This window comes from Misgurnus anguillicaudatus, chromosome 20, assembly GCF_027580225.2.
Source record: "Misgurnus anguillicaudatus chromosome 20, ASM2758022v2, whole genome shotgun sequence".
Classification (NCBI taxonomy): domain Eukaryota; kingdom Metazoa; phylum Chordata; class Actinopteri; order Cypriniformes; family Cobitidae; genus Misgurnus; species Misgurnus anguillicaudatus.
Genome location: NC_073356.2, coordinates 37,255,413 through 37,270,228, shown reverse-complemented (window position 1 = coordinate 37,270,228; position 14,816 = coordinate 37,255,413). Strand labels below are relative to the sequence as shown.

General features: G+C 35.8%; 2 protein-coding genes across 3 annotated transcripts in view; one reads left to right on the top strand and one right to left on the bottom strand.

Annotated features, from left to right (window-relative positions):
* The first annotated feature begins 7,174 nt into the window (after positions 1-7,174).
* sp8a (sp8 transcription factor a) lies at positions 7,175-9,909 on the top strand. Its single transcript, XM_055219670.2, has 2 exons — positions 7,175-7,384; positions 7,935-9,909. The coding sequence occupies exons 1-2, from the start codon at positions 7,364-7,366 to the stop codon at positions 9,147-9,149; spliced, it is 1,236 nt and encodes a 411-aa protein (XP_055075645.1). The 5' UTR covers positions 7,175-7,363; the 3' UTR covers positions 9,150-9,909.
* A 1,339-nt stretch (positions 9,910-11,248) lies between these two features.
* The window catches only part of itgb8 (integrin, beta 8), a 35,179-nt gene continuing 31,611 nt past the window's right edge, over positions 11,249-14,816 (bottom strand). For both annotated transcript variants that reach the window (XM_073858626.1, XM_055219659.2), the window contains exon 15: positions 11,249-13,889. In XM_073858626.1, the coding sequence (XP_073714727.1) occupies positions 13,764-13,889 (126 nt within the window). In that variant the 3' untranslated portion in view covers positions 11,249-13,763. The remainder of the gene's footprint in view (positions 13,890-14,816) is intronic.

Below are 14,816 nucleotides of genomic sequence, written 5' to 3'. Positions count from 1 at the left end.
AATTGTTTTGGTGTTACCAATTGAAGTCATTTTGTTGATCCAACTTTTACAATGCAAGTTAAGTAAACTTAAATATATACGTTTTTGGGAGACCCATAACTTGGAAACGAGTTTACTCAAACAAACGAGTTCAGTCGACTTATCAGGGTTTTCAGTGCACCCGTGCGACACTATACAGTACAACATGTTGGATCATGAACAAACCGCTAACATTAAGCTAAAAATAAGAAGTCGTTGTCTAAAAAGAGAAGAAAAATCAAACTTTAACCCACACCAACTATGAATTGAGATGAAACACAATGGGGTCACCTGTGCCAGAACGTTCACCTGAGAAGCCGCTCTGTTTCTCTCACACACTTAGAGAGGATTAAAACACAAAAGCAGCTAATATCAGGGTTTCAAATGGCACATTCTCCTCTATAGTGTGAGAATCGCTTCTATTCACCACCATTTCCTTTCGCTTTTGTGAGTCAAACCCTGCCGACAAAGAGCATATGTGATAAAGAACAAGAGCTTTCTGAGATTAACCCACTTATGTCATTTAAGCCCCATGGATAAACACTCACGAGTGGACAGATGTTAAAAGCTGTGCGTGACCACCGGGCAGCGGTCGGACACGGCGTCTTCTCGGTTTAGGTCTTTAATGAAAGACTCTGGAGGTTCGTCTCTAAACACACCGCTGGGAACGAAAGCGGCTAATTGCCCCCCAACTCCCTTCTGGTGAAAGATAATATACTTTTATTACCCAGAGGTCAGTAGGGCAGAGGAGGAGAGTACAGAAATATCCCACAGGGACAATCGTCCACTACTGTCCAGACCGTCCTAACCACCGTCCTAACCAGACCACGTGTCCCCGAGGACACATAAAAGGCTGTAACTAATTTAGATGTGTTTAAGTATTTGTCTGCGACCTTTTCTGCTTACCTCAGCTGCAGTTTATTAGCTGGACATGTAAGGACGTGACATCAGGACCCTCACGGGTGTCCAGCTATGTGTGAGCCGCCCATCATTGATGTTACTGTAAAACGCTGTCAATCAATTCAAGCGAGGTGATGAATTTGACGGGAAAACTCTTTCAATTAGCTTATTAATATATCCATCCATTGATCCGCTCATCCGTAAATCCATCCGTACGAACAAGAATAAATGAAAAGGAATGCTGTTGCATCAAATCAATAGGATTCAATGTAACTCATCCTCTCGGTGAGATTAAATTAAAAGTGTGAGAAAACAAAAGACCCCCATCATGAATCTGAGACAAGTGTTTTACTGAGACAACTCAAGACGTCAAGAACAAATAAGATGAGTTGTCTCGTCTGTACACATTTTAAAAAATTTGCTCTGGAATTTTCCACCATCCCATAATGAACCGGATGAATATGGGAGAGACAGAGGAACGATCTGCATTTAATGACATCACTTCCTGCTAAGTCCTTCATGCACACAATACATCAGATGGGGAAGATGAAGAGATCTGTATAAGATCAGCTGAAAGTCGAAGTTGTTTCGTATTTTTGTGAATTTAACGCTCAGTCTCACCGTTGTGCCAGCAGGGTTTGAATTACAAAGCTGATATCCACTCAATGAAAGTCACAACACAAGGTTGGGGTTGTTGAATTGCATTTATTAAAATGTTTTAACACAGCCTATCACAGCTTTTCAAAGATTTCACACAAGACTTTGATTACAGGTAAGTCAAGGTGCGCATGTTCACCTGCCGCCAGATCAGTCTGTGTTAAAGAATAAAAAGAAAGAGAAATAAATCACTAGACGCTTTTGTGTTTTGTTCAAAAATGCCTTTTACTCAAAGATACAGTATTAACAAAACGCTTGTTTTGCATGAGACTCCAAAGACTGCTTGAAATTGACCATTAGAATAATTTCAATTAATCTGTCCATCCATCCAAACAAGAATCAATAAAGCAGAAGTGTGATGGTCCCTCCAACTTTAATATTTACTGTAGTTCACTGTTTTTGGGCAACAATTGGTAAAATTAAATACAACCTATAAGCATCTTGTACATCTCGAAAGTCTGACAAACCGCAATTTCATTTAATCTTTGTTAAATCTGATGTTTAGGGTTTGTGATGTACAGTATATGGTTACTGTATGTTTGATGGAAAATGTGCTTGTTGCCGTTTATGAGATCTGTGTCTGATTCACCCGGGGAAAAATAGGACACCACAGAAGCCCCCATGCATGCACATTCACTTTAAAAAGACATGCATTTTACATAACATGTGTAATTTGTAAATTTTTACATTTTCATAAATAATACATTAAGTGGATATTCATTCAGCCATGTGATCAAAAACAAATGTCCATTTTTTTTTATTTAAAACTCTTCAAAGTTGCCACTGAGGTGCATGCTGGGATACTTTGATTAGTATTGAATTTCACATGTATACTAGACACTTGTTGACTGCAGACTACATTCGCATTAGTGCATTTTCCTTTAAAATGCATTACTTTTGCTACGTTTAGGTCTGACATACAGAGATTTCGACCCTCATGAACAGAGACTTTTGTAAACGCTGTAGGTCCTGTATTGAATTGAAAACTCTGAGCTTGCACCATAGACATAACATACAAATTTGAAATTGATTTTAAGGATAAGTTTCCCTGTTTTACAGCATTTATAGAGCTTAAATTGTAGATGCTTTTCTGTACATTGTACAGTATACGGTTTATATTTGATTGTAAAAACTGAGAAAAGAGACGGGATTATATGTAAAAAGGTATGTAGAAATGACAGTATCACTGGCAGCTGGTTAGCAGTAACTTACTGTAGATTTAAACTTATGTAATTTACTGGCAACAGTTTATTCAAAGTTCAATCTTTATCTTTACAGGATAAAACTAAAATAAGAGTCTCGTGAAAAGCATTCTGGGAACCAAAATCTGAAGGAAAAAACAAAAAAGGTTGATGAGGATTTGTGGTTCCCAGAATGCTTTGCTTGTTATTTTGTTGTTTTATTCTGTAAAGATAAAGATTTGTTAATCTGTATAATCATTTAACTTTAAACAAACTGTTGCCAGTAAATAACATCAATTCAAATCTACAGTAAGTTACTGGCAAACAGCTGCACAAATACTGTAAAACATTAGCTGTAATTATGCAGCTGGTTGCCAGTAACTTACTGTAGAAGATTAGGACTGAAAATGTTTCATGTTCATTTAACTTTAAACAAACTGTTGCCAGTAAATAACATAAAAGTAAAATCTACAGTAAGTTACTGGCAGCTAGTTGCCAGTAATACTGTAATTTCTAATTTCATTTTTACAGTGCACTGCAAAGTTTTTACAGTACTGAATGCAACCAAATAAATAATTTTAATAATTTTAATTTTTGTTAGCTGCTGTTGCTTAAAATGCACTGATTTAATAGATTGATTGATTTGAAGGAGTACCCAAACATAACCATACAATACAATAAAAATACAAACTGTTAAATGACTTTGCAGATACACAAAATATAAACATTTTGTTGTATCCACATTGCAAAATAAAAATAATCTCATAAAAACTATGGCATAACATAAATGTAACTACAGGAATTATGTTGTGACTAAACCACTGTTTTATTTTGTCATGTGAAGTGTAGTCACTCTTTGCAAAACTGTATTTGTGGCATTTTATCATTAAGCTTTGTATGGACAATAGTAATTTCAAACATTTACATATACACTTTTAGATTAAAAAGATTTTTTAAATCATGGGACACATTTCAGTCAAGTGATTCACAACTTTTCACTGTAAAAAATAAGTAGAAATGACAGTGTTACTTGCAGCTGGTTGCTGGTAACTTACTGAGATTTAAATTTATGTTATTTACTGGCAAGATTCATTATATGAACATTAAACATTAATAAGTCTTTGTCTTTACAGAGTAAAACTAAAATAACAGCATCAAGCAAAGCATTCTGGGAAACAAAATCTGAAGCAAAAAAAAAAAACAGAAAAAGGTTGATGATGATTTCTGGTTCCCAGAATGCTTTGCATGAGGCTGTTATTGTATAGTTTTATTCTGTAAAAGACTTAAAATGTATTTAACTGTGAACAAACTTTTGCCAGCAAACAACACAAATTCAAATCCACGGCAAGTTACCGTAACACTGCAATCTCTACATTTCTACAGTGTGTGTACACAATAAAAATTACAGTAGGATGTAGGCATAAAGTGTCTATGTGTGTCTTTTTCATGATGACAGACAAATAACTTCTACAATCAAGACACGACGACAACAACACCAAAGGAAACTGTCAATCTGGCTCATAACCTGCACGCACACACAAATACTTAGCTACAATATTAACACAAACACATACGACAGACTTTTATTGTTTTATAAGAAGCTACAGAAGAATTCAAAGTGAATAATATTTAATACGTTTTAACTTCTAAACAAGGATGTCTACAAATGTCCCTTAGGTTGCCATATCTGTAAAGTATAAACTGATTAAACTCACACGTGCAGGCACACAGCTGTCTGACCTGTTTATCAAACACACCCTGACTGACATATAGACATACAGACAGACACACTGTGATTAACACACACACCTGACGTCTGAGTCCGGTACAAAGACAAAAGAAAGCAATAAACACATGTATAGGTTATGGTTTTATTAAAGTCATTCAGCAGAGACTCTGCGTGAGAGTTTAAGTTTACTGGAATAAAATCAGGTTTGGGTTTTAAAAGAGAATAAAAGTGACTGACAAGTTAAATCAGATTAGGCCTGATGCTTAATCATAAAACAGAAGTTTAAAATATTTACAGATATAATCTATATTAAAATTATTATTTTATAAATTAAAATATAATGGATGCATTTAAATTGTATTTTTTGTATGTATTGTTTAATAAGGTCAGTTATATTTCAAAGCTGTTACTTTGAGTCTTCTGGTTACAAATTGCAAAATGTCATAGTGTTTTATTTCTGACTAACAAATTATTATTCATTGGGTGTGCTTATTTTTACTACTTTGTTTTCTGTTAAAAGCATTTAAAGATCTCTCTCTCTCTCTCTCTCTCTCTCTCTCTCTCTCTCTCTCTCTCTCTCTCTCTCTGTTTTTGTCAGTGCTCGGCGTTCCGTAATAATGCGCTTATTATGAGAACAGGTTTCACGCGGGATTTTTGCAGATATACGTGTGGGAAAGAATGCGCGTGGACAGAGACATCTGTTCACACACACACACACACACACACACACACACACACACACACACACACACACACGCATGTGCAGGTCTACAGTCAGGTCATCCGTTCACACACATACGCGTGCAGGTCACACTGTATCATGACCCCTGAACTCTGCTTAACTTCCACTGAATGCCTGCAAAGTTAAGCACAGAAAGGATGTTTAAAGTAAAAAGTTACATGACAACAAACTAAATCTCCGAGGAATTTTGCTGTACCTCAGGATATTTTCACATTGTAAAAAATGCAGCATGAAGTTAATACAATTTGGCTTTGCAAGTCAATTCAACTTACTATTTTAAGTTTTGACATGTGAAGTTGACATAACTTATAAAAACAAGTTGAAATTGTTTAACTTAATTATTTCAGTTTTAAGTGACATTAAATATATATTGATTTAAGAAAAATGTTGCTTTTTACAGTGCACTTTTCATCTGAAGTGCATATACAGTTAATAACGTCTGAGTAAATGTAAAATTTCAAAAACATTTTATAGATAATGCTGTTTCTGAATGCACAAATATTTACGATTAATGAAATTGCAAAAGAATAGTAGGCCACAAATTATAACAAACACAATATATTACTGTATTTTGCATAGAAACCTGACCAAAATTAGCAATTCAAGAACGTCTGTAATAAAAGCAATAAAGTATCATATGATTAATTTCCTTTTTAATTGCGAAAAGCCCGAACAGTGATCGCGCGCGTCCTGTAATGATCGAGCGCGGTCAGCACGCGCATTAATATCTAAGAAATAAAGATGCGCGTGATTAAAGCTCAACCTTCTTATTAAATCTGAAAGTCAAATTAAATGGGTGATGTCCACGTGCACTGCATGTTGATTTGGTTTTCCTTCTGAGCTCTTATAAAAACTAAAACACTGCACAAATTGCATAAATTACTTTATTATTTACAAGTTGACTACAGTGGTGTCCAAATGTATTTGAGCACATAAAATGTAGGATTTAAAATCTAATACAAACCTGTAAATAAGCTTAAAACATTTAAAATAAACATTAAATATAAAATGAACATTAAATGAAGTATTTAATATTCCGTTTTTGGGTATCTTATTAAATGTTAAGTGACGCAGACCTTACAAACTAATTTGGGCAAAAGGTCAGATTTGCTCAAATTCATCACACATGATTATCTTCTGAAGATTGTCAGATCTTGCTGAGATGCATCCTCAGATATAAACTTGTGGCTCGAGCGCATGCAGATTTTTTACATTTATGACATTTATTTGGCCTTATTTTTTTATTCTATGTAATAAATGTAATACATTTAAAATCAGTTCTCTTAAACTTTTATGCTAATACTATGATTTATAATAAAAACATGTGTTTTAAAAAGAATGCGAAATAGAAACTTAGGCCTACTTATTTACTAACTTTACTGGACCCCATGTGTATTTTTAATACTTTGGACTATTTGGAATTTAGTTTAGTTACTTAATAGTTTAGTTGATATTGTACAGCAGTTACAAAACATACAGATCAGCATTTAAAATTGCGCATCCACAGCTCACAGAGAATCATTAAACAAGTACTGATAGATTTCACAAACATTCATCTCTTTTATGAATGAGATGAAAGAAGAGAAAGATAGTAGATAAGTTCATTTCCACTTGCTCGCAAAGCTGCTGCCCCACCACGCGCAACACCCACTTCCACCCCATCGTGTTACCCCGCCACGCCCTCCACAGACCCATCATGATCTCTCTGACTAATAAAAACATAGATATTAAGAGTTTTCTAGAACGAATTTAATTAAGCTTTGTTGTAGCTATTCGCCCATAATAAATCTGACATGTTTTGCGCAATTATAATCAAATGAAAAATCTTAAGAATTATGACGCTTCGGCTCATTAGCATAAAATATGAGTTATCATGGGTATCCCCAACAATTAAACAAGGTCAATGAAAGCTCCGCCCATCCGCCACTCCCACCTGTAAAGCGCAACACGTCACCAAGGAGCTCTACAGGTGACGTCACCAAGCGTAGCTTTTGCGACGGTTTCAGCTGATCTGATTGGTCACAAGGGATCCTGTGACTCTTCAAAGAGCGAGCCGAGCGCATTTGTGCTTCTCCAAAACAGCCGAGGGACTTATAAATGTAAAGACATTTCCACAGGTGCACTGACACTCGTGGGATGGCAACTTCACTTCTTGGGGTGAGTAAATCTCTTGTGTCATGTATGGAAATGTGGAAATGCAATGCAATCAATCTAACATTTAAACAATATGTTCAAATTAGGTTACAAGAACTATATTTCCTTGATTGCGCACTGTTGGTCTGTGGTCTTGGCACGTGGTTTCATTTTTACAGTAACCTATACTCTTAAAAACAAAGGCTTTGGAGAACATTATGAAGCTCAACTTCATTTATAAAAAGAAATTGTTCCTTTAAACTCTTTGAAAAGACCTTTGGTTCCCCAAGTTTATTAATATAACTTTTTTGTATTAGTTAATGTGTCACTGGAGTTAAAAGTTCTCGTTGTTAATATACAACAAAAAGCTTTTGAAACAGTCTCCAATGGCTGTAAATGGAACCTTTATTTGTTTAAATTGCATAGCTGTTAAATATGTATTAAAGTATTTGCATAAGTATTATTATAAATTTAGAGGTACATTTGGATATGCGTTAAACAGACTTATTTTTCAATGCACTTGTTCCTGGTTTTCATGATTATTCGTCCTGTCACCCGTCTGTGTGTTGTTCAGGAAGAACCGAGGGTTGGATCCACTCCATTGGCTATGTTGGCAGCAACCTGTAGCAAAATCGGAGGCTCCAGTCCTTCATCGGACTCGTTTGGAAAAGCAGGTTTTCACCCATGGAAACGTTCGGCGCCCAGTAGCTGTTCTCTGTCGCCGTTCGGCGCGCAACGGAACGATTCATTCGGTGCCAACAGCTCCTTCTCCGTAACGGGCACGAATTCCTCTACGAGCCCGTTTGGAAACGACTACCCCGTGTTTCAGACATCAGTCGCCAACAGTTCTCAGGACCCGAGCGCGCAGTCGGTGTTCATCTCTAAAGTTGAGACTCTGCAGGGAATTTACCCGAGGATGAGCGTTGCGCACCCGTACGAGACGTGGTTCAAGTCCGCGCACGCTGGCATCTCCGCAGGGGACGTGGGCACAGGCAGTGGGTCGTCCTGGTGGGATGTGGGTGCCGGCTGGATTGATGTTCAGAGCGCAAACGGGGCTGCGCTCCAGACCTCTCTGCATTCGCCCCTGGGTGGGTACAACACAGACTATTCCCCCCTCACTCACTCCGCGTTCAGTACAAGTCCGTCTCCACATCTTCTCACGGGTGGCCAGCACCTGATGGACGGGTTCAAACCGGTTTTATCAGCGACCTACGCGGAAACCAGCCCTGGTTCAATGACCAATAGTGCAGTTTTAGCCGGGTCACCTGCGGTATCTCTGGTTGGATCTCCACGCTCTTCCTCCAGGCGGTATTCAGGCAGAGCGACCTGTGACTGTCCGAACTGTCAAGAGGCGGAGAGGTTGGGTCCCGCAGGTGCCAGCCTGCGCAGAAAGGGCCTCCACAGTTGCCACATTCCCGGCTGTGGAAAGGTATACGGGAAGACCTCTCACCTCAAAGCGCATTTGCGCTGGCACACCGGGGAGAGGCCGTTCGTCTGTAACTGGCTGTTTTGTGGAAAGCGCTTCACCCGGTCCGATGAGCTCCAGCGGCATTTACGCACGCACACCGGGGAAAAGAGATTCGCCTGTCCGGTGTGCAACAAGCGCTTCATGCGCAGTGACCACCTCAGTAAACACGTGAAAACACACAGCGCCGGTGAGCCCGGGTCTAACGGGATAAAAAAGGGCAGTGATACCGACAGCGAAAACAGCGTCCCGGGCAGCCCCTCCTGTCAGTCTCCTGAAATGATCCAAACCACAGAACCCGTCCAGAACGGTGTTAGTCACTAACAAAACTACTGAAAATGTAAGGCACGTTCATTAAAACAGACATCTCCAATAAACCCGGTTTCTCTAGCTGATATCACGCAAGTGGTTGTGTCAAAATAGACGTCAAAAAGATTTGAACAATCATGCATTGGCAGAAGGTTCCTCTCAGGTGTTATAAGAGATTTTAATAAGTTCATCTAATACTGAAATACAGCTGAATATGTAACTCGAGCTCAACTTTCTCATATTTCCTGTAAACACATTCTTGCATTCAGTCACGTCTATTGAGGCACTTTATTATCTGAATACAAAATTCAAGGTTTTTATTTCTGCACAAGTGAATTTTCTTATACTATATTTTTATGCTTCTTGATTTTGAAATGTTAAGCCTGACATAAAATCCACCTCTGACCCAGTGAAACGATTTAAAGAAAATTCAGAAATCAATTCAATAGACAGACAGTGTCCACATGAACAAATCTTTTGTACATTACTCTTATTTGATATCTGACAGTGAATTGAAACTCATCGAAATGCAAAGTGAATATTGTATATAGAATTGTCTGGAAACTCTATTTATCATTGAGTTTGATTTGTGCTTTGAAGTCTATCAGAGTCGCACTTTGAATCTATATTTATAATTTTAGGATCGAATCAACTCGATCAGTCGGTTTATCTTTTGTTTTATTATTATTATTTAAATGAGCATGTGTATTTGTATTTACTTTAAAGATATGAAAACCTGTAATAAAGTCAGATTTGGCTTGGATATTTGGACTGTTTTTGGGACTGTTCGTGTGATCTCTAGGTTGATTTTATTCATGTTTTAAAATGTTTTATTATCATTTGGCTCAATACGAAAACGAGTGACACGCACATATTCAATTATTCATGTTGGTCAATGATCAAGATAACCACTTAATTCTGGAGTTTTGTCGAAAATTATTTATAAAATTACGCATTACGCAAAATTTCATCTTTATTAGTCATTATATCGAGTCATTATATATGCGAAGAAGCAAACTATTGCATAGTTTAGTATTGATGAATTAAAATATTGTTTGTCAAAAAAAGTCAAATACAGTTGATCAGACGCTAATTTGTAATAATGCAATAAAGTCAAATCACATGTATAGGTAACAATAATTTTTATAAGTAGTTTATAAACGCGTTCCATTATAACACAGCAAATAAGTGGCATATATAAAACAAAACAAACATGTTAGAAATGCTTATCTTCTATAATACAATACATTTTTACTTCTTTGAAACTAATCAAGTTAATTATTATTTAAATTATTACATCGAAATAAACAACATACACTGTAAAAAATGTGCTGTAATTTTGCAGCTGGTTGCCAGTAACTTACTGTAGAAGATTAAGACTGAAAAGTTTCATGTTCATTTAACTTTGAAGAAACTGTTGCCAGTAAATAACATAAATGTAAAATCTACAGTAAGTTACTGACAACCAGCTGCCAGTAATACTGTTATTTCTACATACATTTTTTACAGTGATACGGTGTGTCTGTAAGATGTTTTAGCTCATGCCTAACTAATTTATAACCAAATAATGTATCATAAACTGTAAAACCACAAATATACCAGACATAAAGTTTAAAAAGCTGTCGTGAATTAAATTGCGAGTATTTGGCGCCTCTTAGCGGTCATTATAAGAAATGCAGCTGAAATAAACAGGGTTCTTTAATTCAGTTTAATCTTCTCATTTACAATAATAAATGAAAATGTCAAAATAACAATATTAATTTATTTTCTACCAACTACTTATTTTTATCTTATGTATGCATTTTGGGAATGCTTTCATCCAAAATGACTTCCAGTTGATTTAAGCCGAGGTAAACATTATACAGTAGCATATGTTTGCTGCTCAAACCCCCAAACCTTGTGTTGCTATCATGCTCTACCAATTGAGCTATTTGAAAAAGTGAGACCGGAGAATAAAAGCAAAATAATCCTTAAAATGTAACCAATAACTACTACTCCTATATATAAATTAAATGAATGTATATAATTCCAGACTCGTTGTTGTGGCTTTGTAATCACACATTATGTTAATAAAACATTCACTATGTTGACTGATGAATTCTACAGAAACAAAATAATGATGTTGTGCGTTTTATTGAAACAATATTTTTGTTTAAATAAAATCAAACAGGGTACAACAGAAAATAGCCGGCATAAAGATTTAGTTTGATTGATCCAAGTGCATTCACAAACACAGTCATTACAAAAGTGTAATTCACAGCCCTCAAATGCTAAAACTCTATATACCAGGATTTATAGAAAAACTATAGAAGTTTTATTTCAACTATAGAAAAAAACTAAAGTTCAAATTATTTATTCCTAAAAAAAACAAAACAACAAAACTGAATTAAATAATTATGTAGTGTTACCAGATGTAAACATAAGTGTTAAAACTAGATGTATAAGAGCCACAGGAATACTACGGTAATGACCACAGAGGTATGTACTCTACAAGGGTCGCAAAGTGGGCGGAAAGTTTCCATGGGAACTTAATGATTTAGGAAATATTCCAAATTGGAAAATATAATGGGAACTTACAGGAAATGATGGGAATTATTTGAAAATTTTGGGAATTTTGTTTAGTGATCATATACAATTATTTCTCATTCTCTTTATTAGAATACAACCAGAAAATACAGGAAATGTGTATGTAGTATTAAAAACAGTATAAACGTATACGCTGACGTTTTAAGTTTTTAGGGTAAACTCCTCTTCCACTTGAGCAATAGCAGGAAATTGCAGGATCTCTTAAACCTAAATGAAATTAAATCCTAATTTCTAATTCTAATCGAATGACTTCAGTCTCCTCAAAATGTGTTTCATGCCAAGAAAGATTACACTAAATACTGACTGATGCCTGAAGACGACATTTAGTCCTGAAAATTGTTTTGTTTTTAATTTTGTGTACATATTTCCTGTATTTTCTGTTTGTAACTTAAAAAAGAGTGAAAAATAAATACAGATGCATTAAAACATTGCTAATACAACAAAGCTGGTGATGGTGGCCTAAGACTTTTGCACAGTACTGTATATAAACTACAAACATAAATAAACAATTTATTTGGTCATAAGCAGACATGCATGCAAGCTAATACAAATTTTGAAGAATCTTAAACTTAAAATCATCAAGACTGGATTTATTTGATCAAAAATCCTTCAGAAATCATTCCTGTAAGGAGTGTGCTGTGTGCATGTGCAGGAAATTGCATTCAATTTAGTTTAAAACAAAATTATGCTGCAAGTTTTTTAACTACATTTAACCTCCTAAGACCTACTTTATTTCTTGTTTGGACAATAATACTTAATTCTGTGTAACTGGAACCTGCTATACACAAACGTGGACAATCACACGGCTTCATGTTTAAAGAAAAATATTTGGTTATTATATTTATTGATTCTTCCTAACCCCAAAATAACAGGAAGAAATCTGAAAAGAAGACAAACCAAAGCTCGGGTCTTAGGAGGTTAAGTTTCCTGTTATAGGCAACTGTGCAATCTTTTCCAATTCCCAATTTATTCCCATATATTCAATTCCCATGGAAAGTTTCCAGCCTTGAAAATTCCCAGAATTTTGCAACCCTATACTCTACCGTTGCCCACTGCATTATAGGTTCCAGCGCCCAACAACTACAAAAAAAAGAGCATCAGTAGTACACGACAACATATAAATACTGACCAGCAGGCAATCAATAAAAATCAATACAAGAACCCGAACATACAGTAAACCAAATCAGAAAAAATTCCAGTTTTTCAGGCAATCGTGCAGCAAATTTTGAGCAGTATAAGTGCAGAAAATGTTTCTGTAATTCACCGTTAATTCATATTTACTTAAATATTTACACCTTTAATAATAAACCCAAATGCCACTTTTATAATAAAGATGCTACTCTGAGAATAATTAAGATGTTATGTGTGAGTTGAACACTAGATGGCAGACTAACACCACACAGCAGATCAAAGGTTTTCCCACAGACTAAATTCACTAGGGAATGTGAGCATACTGCTTTATCTATGCTGATTAATGCAACAATAAATGTGTCTAAGTGATGCTAATGTTTAAATCACATTACATTACACAATAATAAGTGCCATCTATTTGACAAATGTTGCATTTTAAAGCAGTTATGCATTGTTGATATAACTCGAGCGCATAGCATTGTGGGATACAGTATCTAACACTGTGTACCGTACTTTGCTTGTATACTGCACATTTCATCAAATCTATACGTACTGCAGAAATAGTACAAGCACTATCATACCGTTGCATACAGAACATATGCAGATTCTGTAGTGTTAAATAAAATAATCAAACATTCATTCATTCATAACAACTAACATACCGAAAATATAGCACATGAGGAAAACTCTACAGGTAACTGGCCCATCTATAGAGGTGAACGAAAAGTATCATTTAGGTATTTGTGTATGGTTTAGCTCGTACCTCGTTTCTTCACCCTGTGTGCCGTCGGGATGAGAAACATTTAATGCCTTTTAATGTAATAAATAAAAAACAACAAATCTACACAGGTTATTGCTTCAGCTAAGTGCTTTGTAAATTGTGATTGGTTTCTGGAGCGACCTTTGACCCCGTCACTGCCACGCATTACCCATAGGCATCTTCGGAATGTGTGAGTGAATTTCCACCGGCTGGTTTGGGAAGCGATCCCTCCTGTATGTTATCGTCTTCTCATTGGTCGAGGGAACATACGATGAATCCTGTATTGAGACATATCAACAAGTATTTATAAAAAGATTTTATAAGCCATACGAACTTCAAATACTTTAAGACTAGCACAATAAATAATCATTAACGTACAGATTTACAACTTTAAATCTAAAGTTTACATGTTGAAAATTCTGCTCTTATAATGTAAAGTTTTAAATACAGTATCAGTATTATTGTGCAGCTAACAAATTGGCATGAAACAGCAATCGATGTCTGACAAACACAAACATTCCTTCAGGGCTGCAACAACTAACCGATGATAATCGATCGTAAAAAAAAGTCAACAAATGTCATTATCGATTAGTTGGTCTTTTATTTCTGTATATCACTGTCATATATCTGTCTTATTTGTTTTGTCAAAAACATAAAGTGTTAAAGGCACACCAGGCAAGTCTGAGTATTATTTCTCTACTAGCTCCCCCTAGTGTCTGGGAGTAAATGCTTTCTATATCTGAGACTTTACGAGACTGAAGGACACCGGGTCGGATACAGCGAACTTGCAAGTGGGGTATTCTTCCTACAGACGGTAGGGGCGGGCGAGAGGGTCTTCATTCGTCATTTAACCATATACCGACTTACGAAGATGATTTATTAACATAAAAATGCTGCCTTGTGGGCCCTTTAATACTGATCAAGGTCTAAAGTTGAAGATCAAAATAAGTTATTAATCTGTGGCAAGATTTCCACAACATGGCATCCCTAAAGATTACAACTCAATATGTTTTGTTTATTTATATTTTGACATTTTGCTTTTTTTCCGCCAGCATTTATAAAAAGGTTGCCAGCCATCGCAAGCATTTTTTATGATTTCCACAAAAGTTTCTTCCTTAAATATATATATAAAAAACTAATTAAAATGAAAGAACAGACCCTTTGCCTTCAAAAAAAGTTTAATCCTATTTTCATTTGGTCTCTTT

What these genes read in the sequence shown, in the direction of transcription:
- sp8a (XM_055219670.2), top strand. Translation starts at nt 7,364, where the DNA reads ATGGCAACTTCACTTCTTGGG. An exon ending in TGGCAACTTCACTTCTTGGG is followed by an intron (nt 7,385 to 7,934) that starts GTGAGTAAATCT and finishes TGTGTTGTTCAG; the next exon opens with GAAGAACCGAGGGTTGGATC.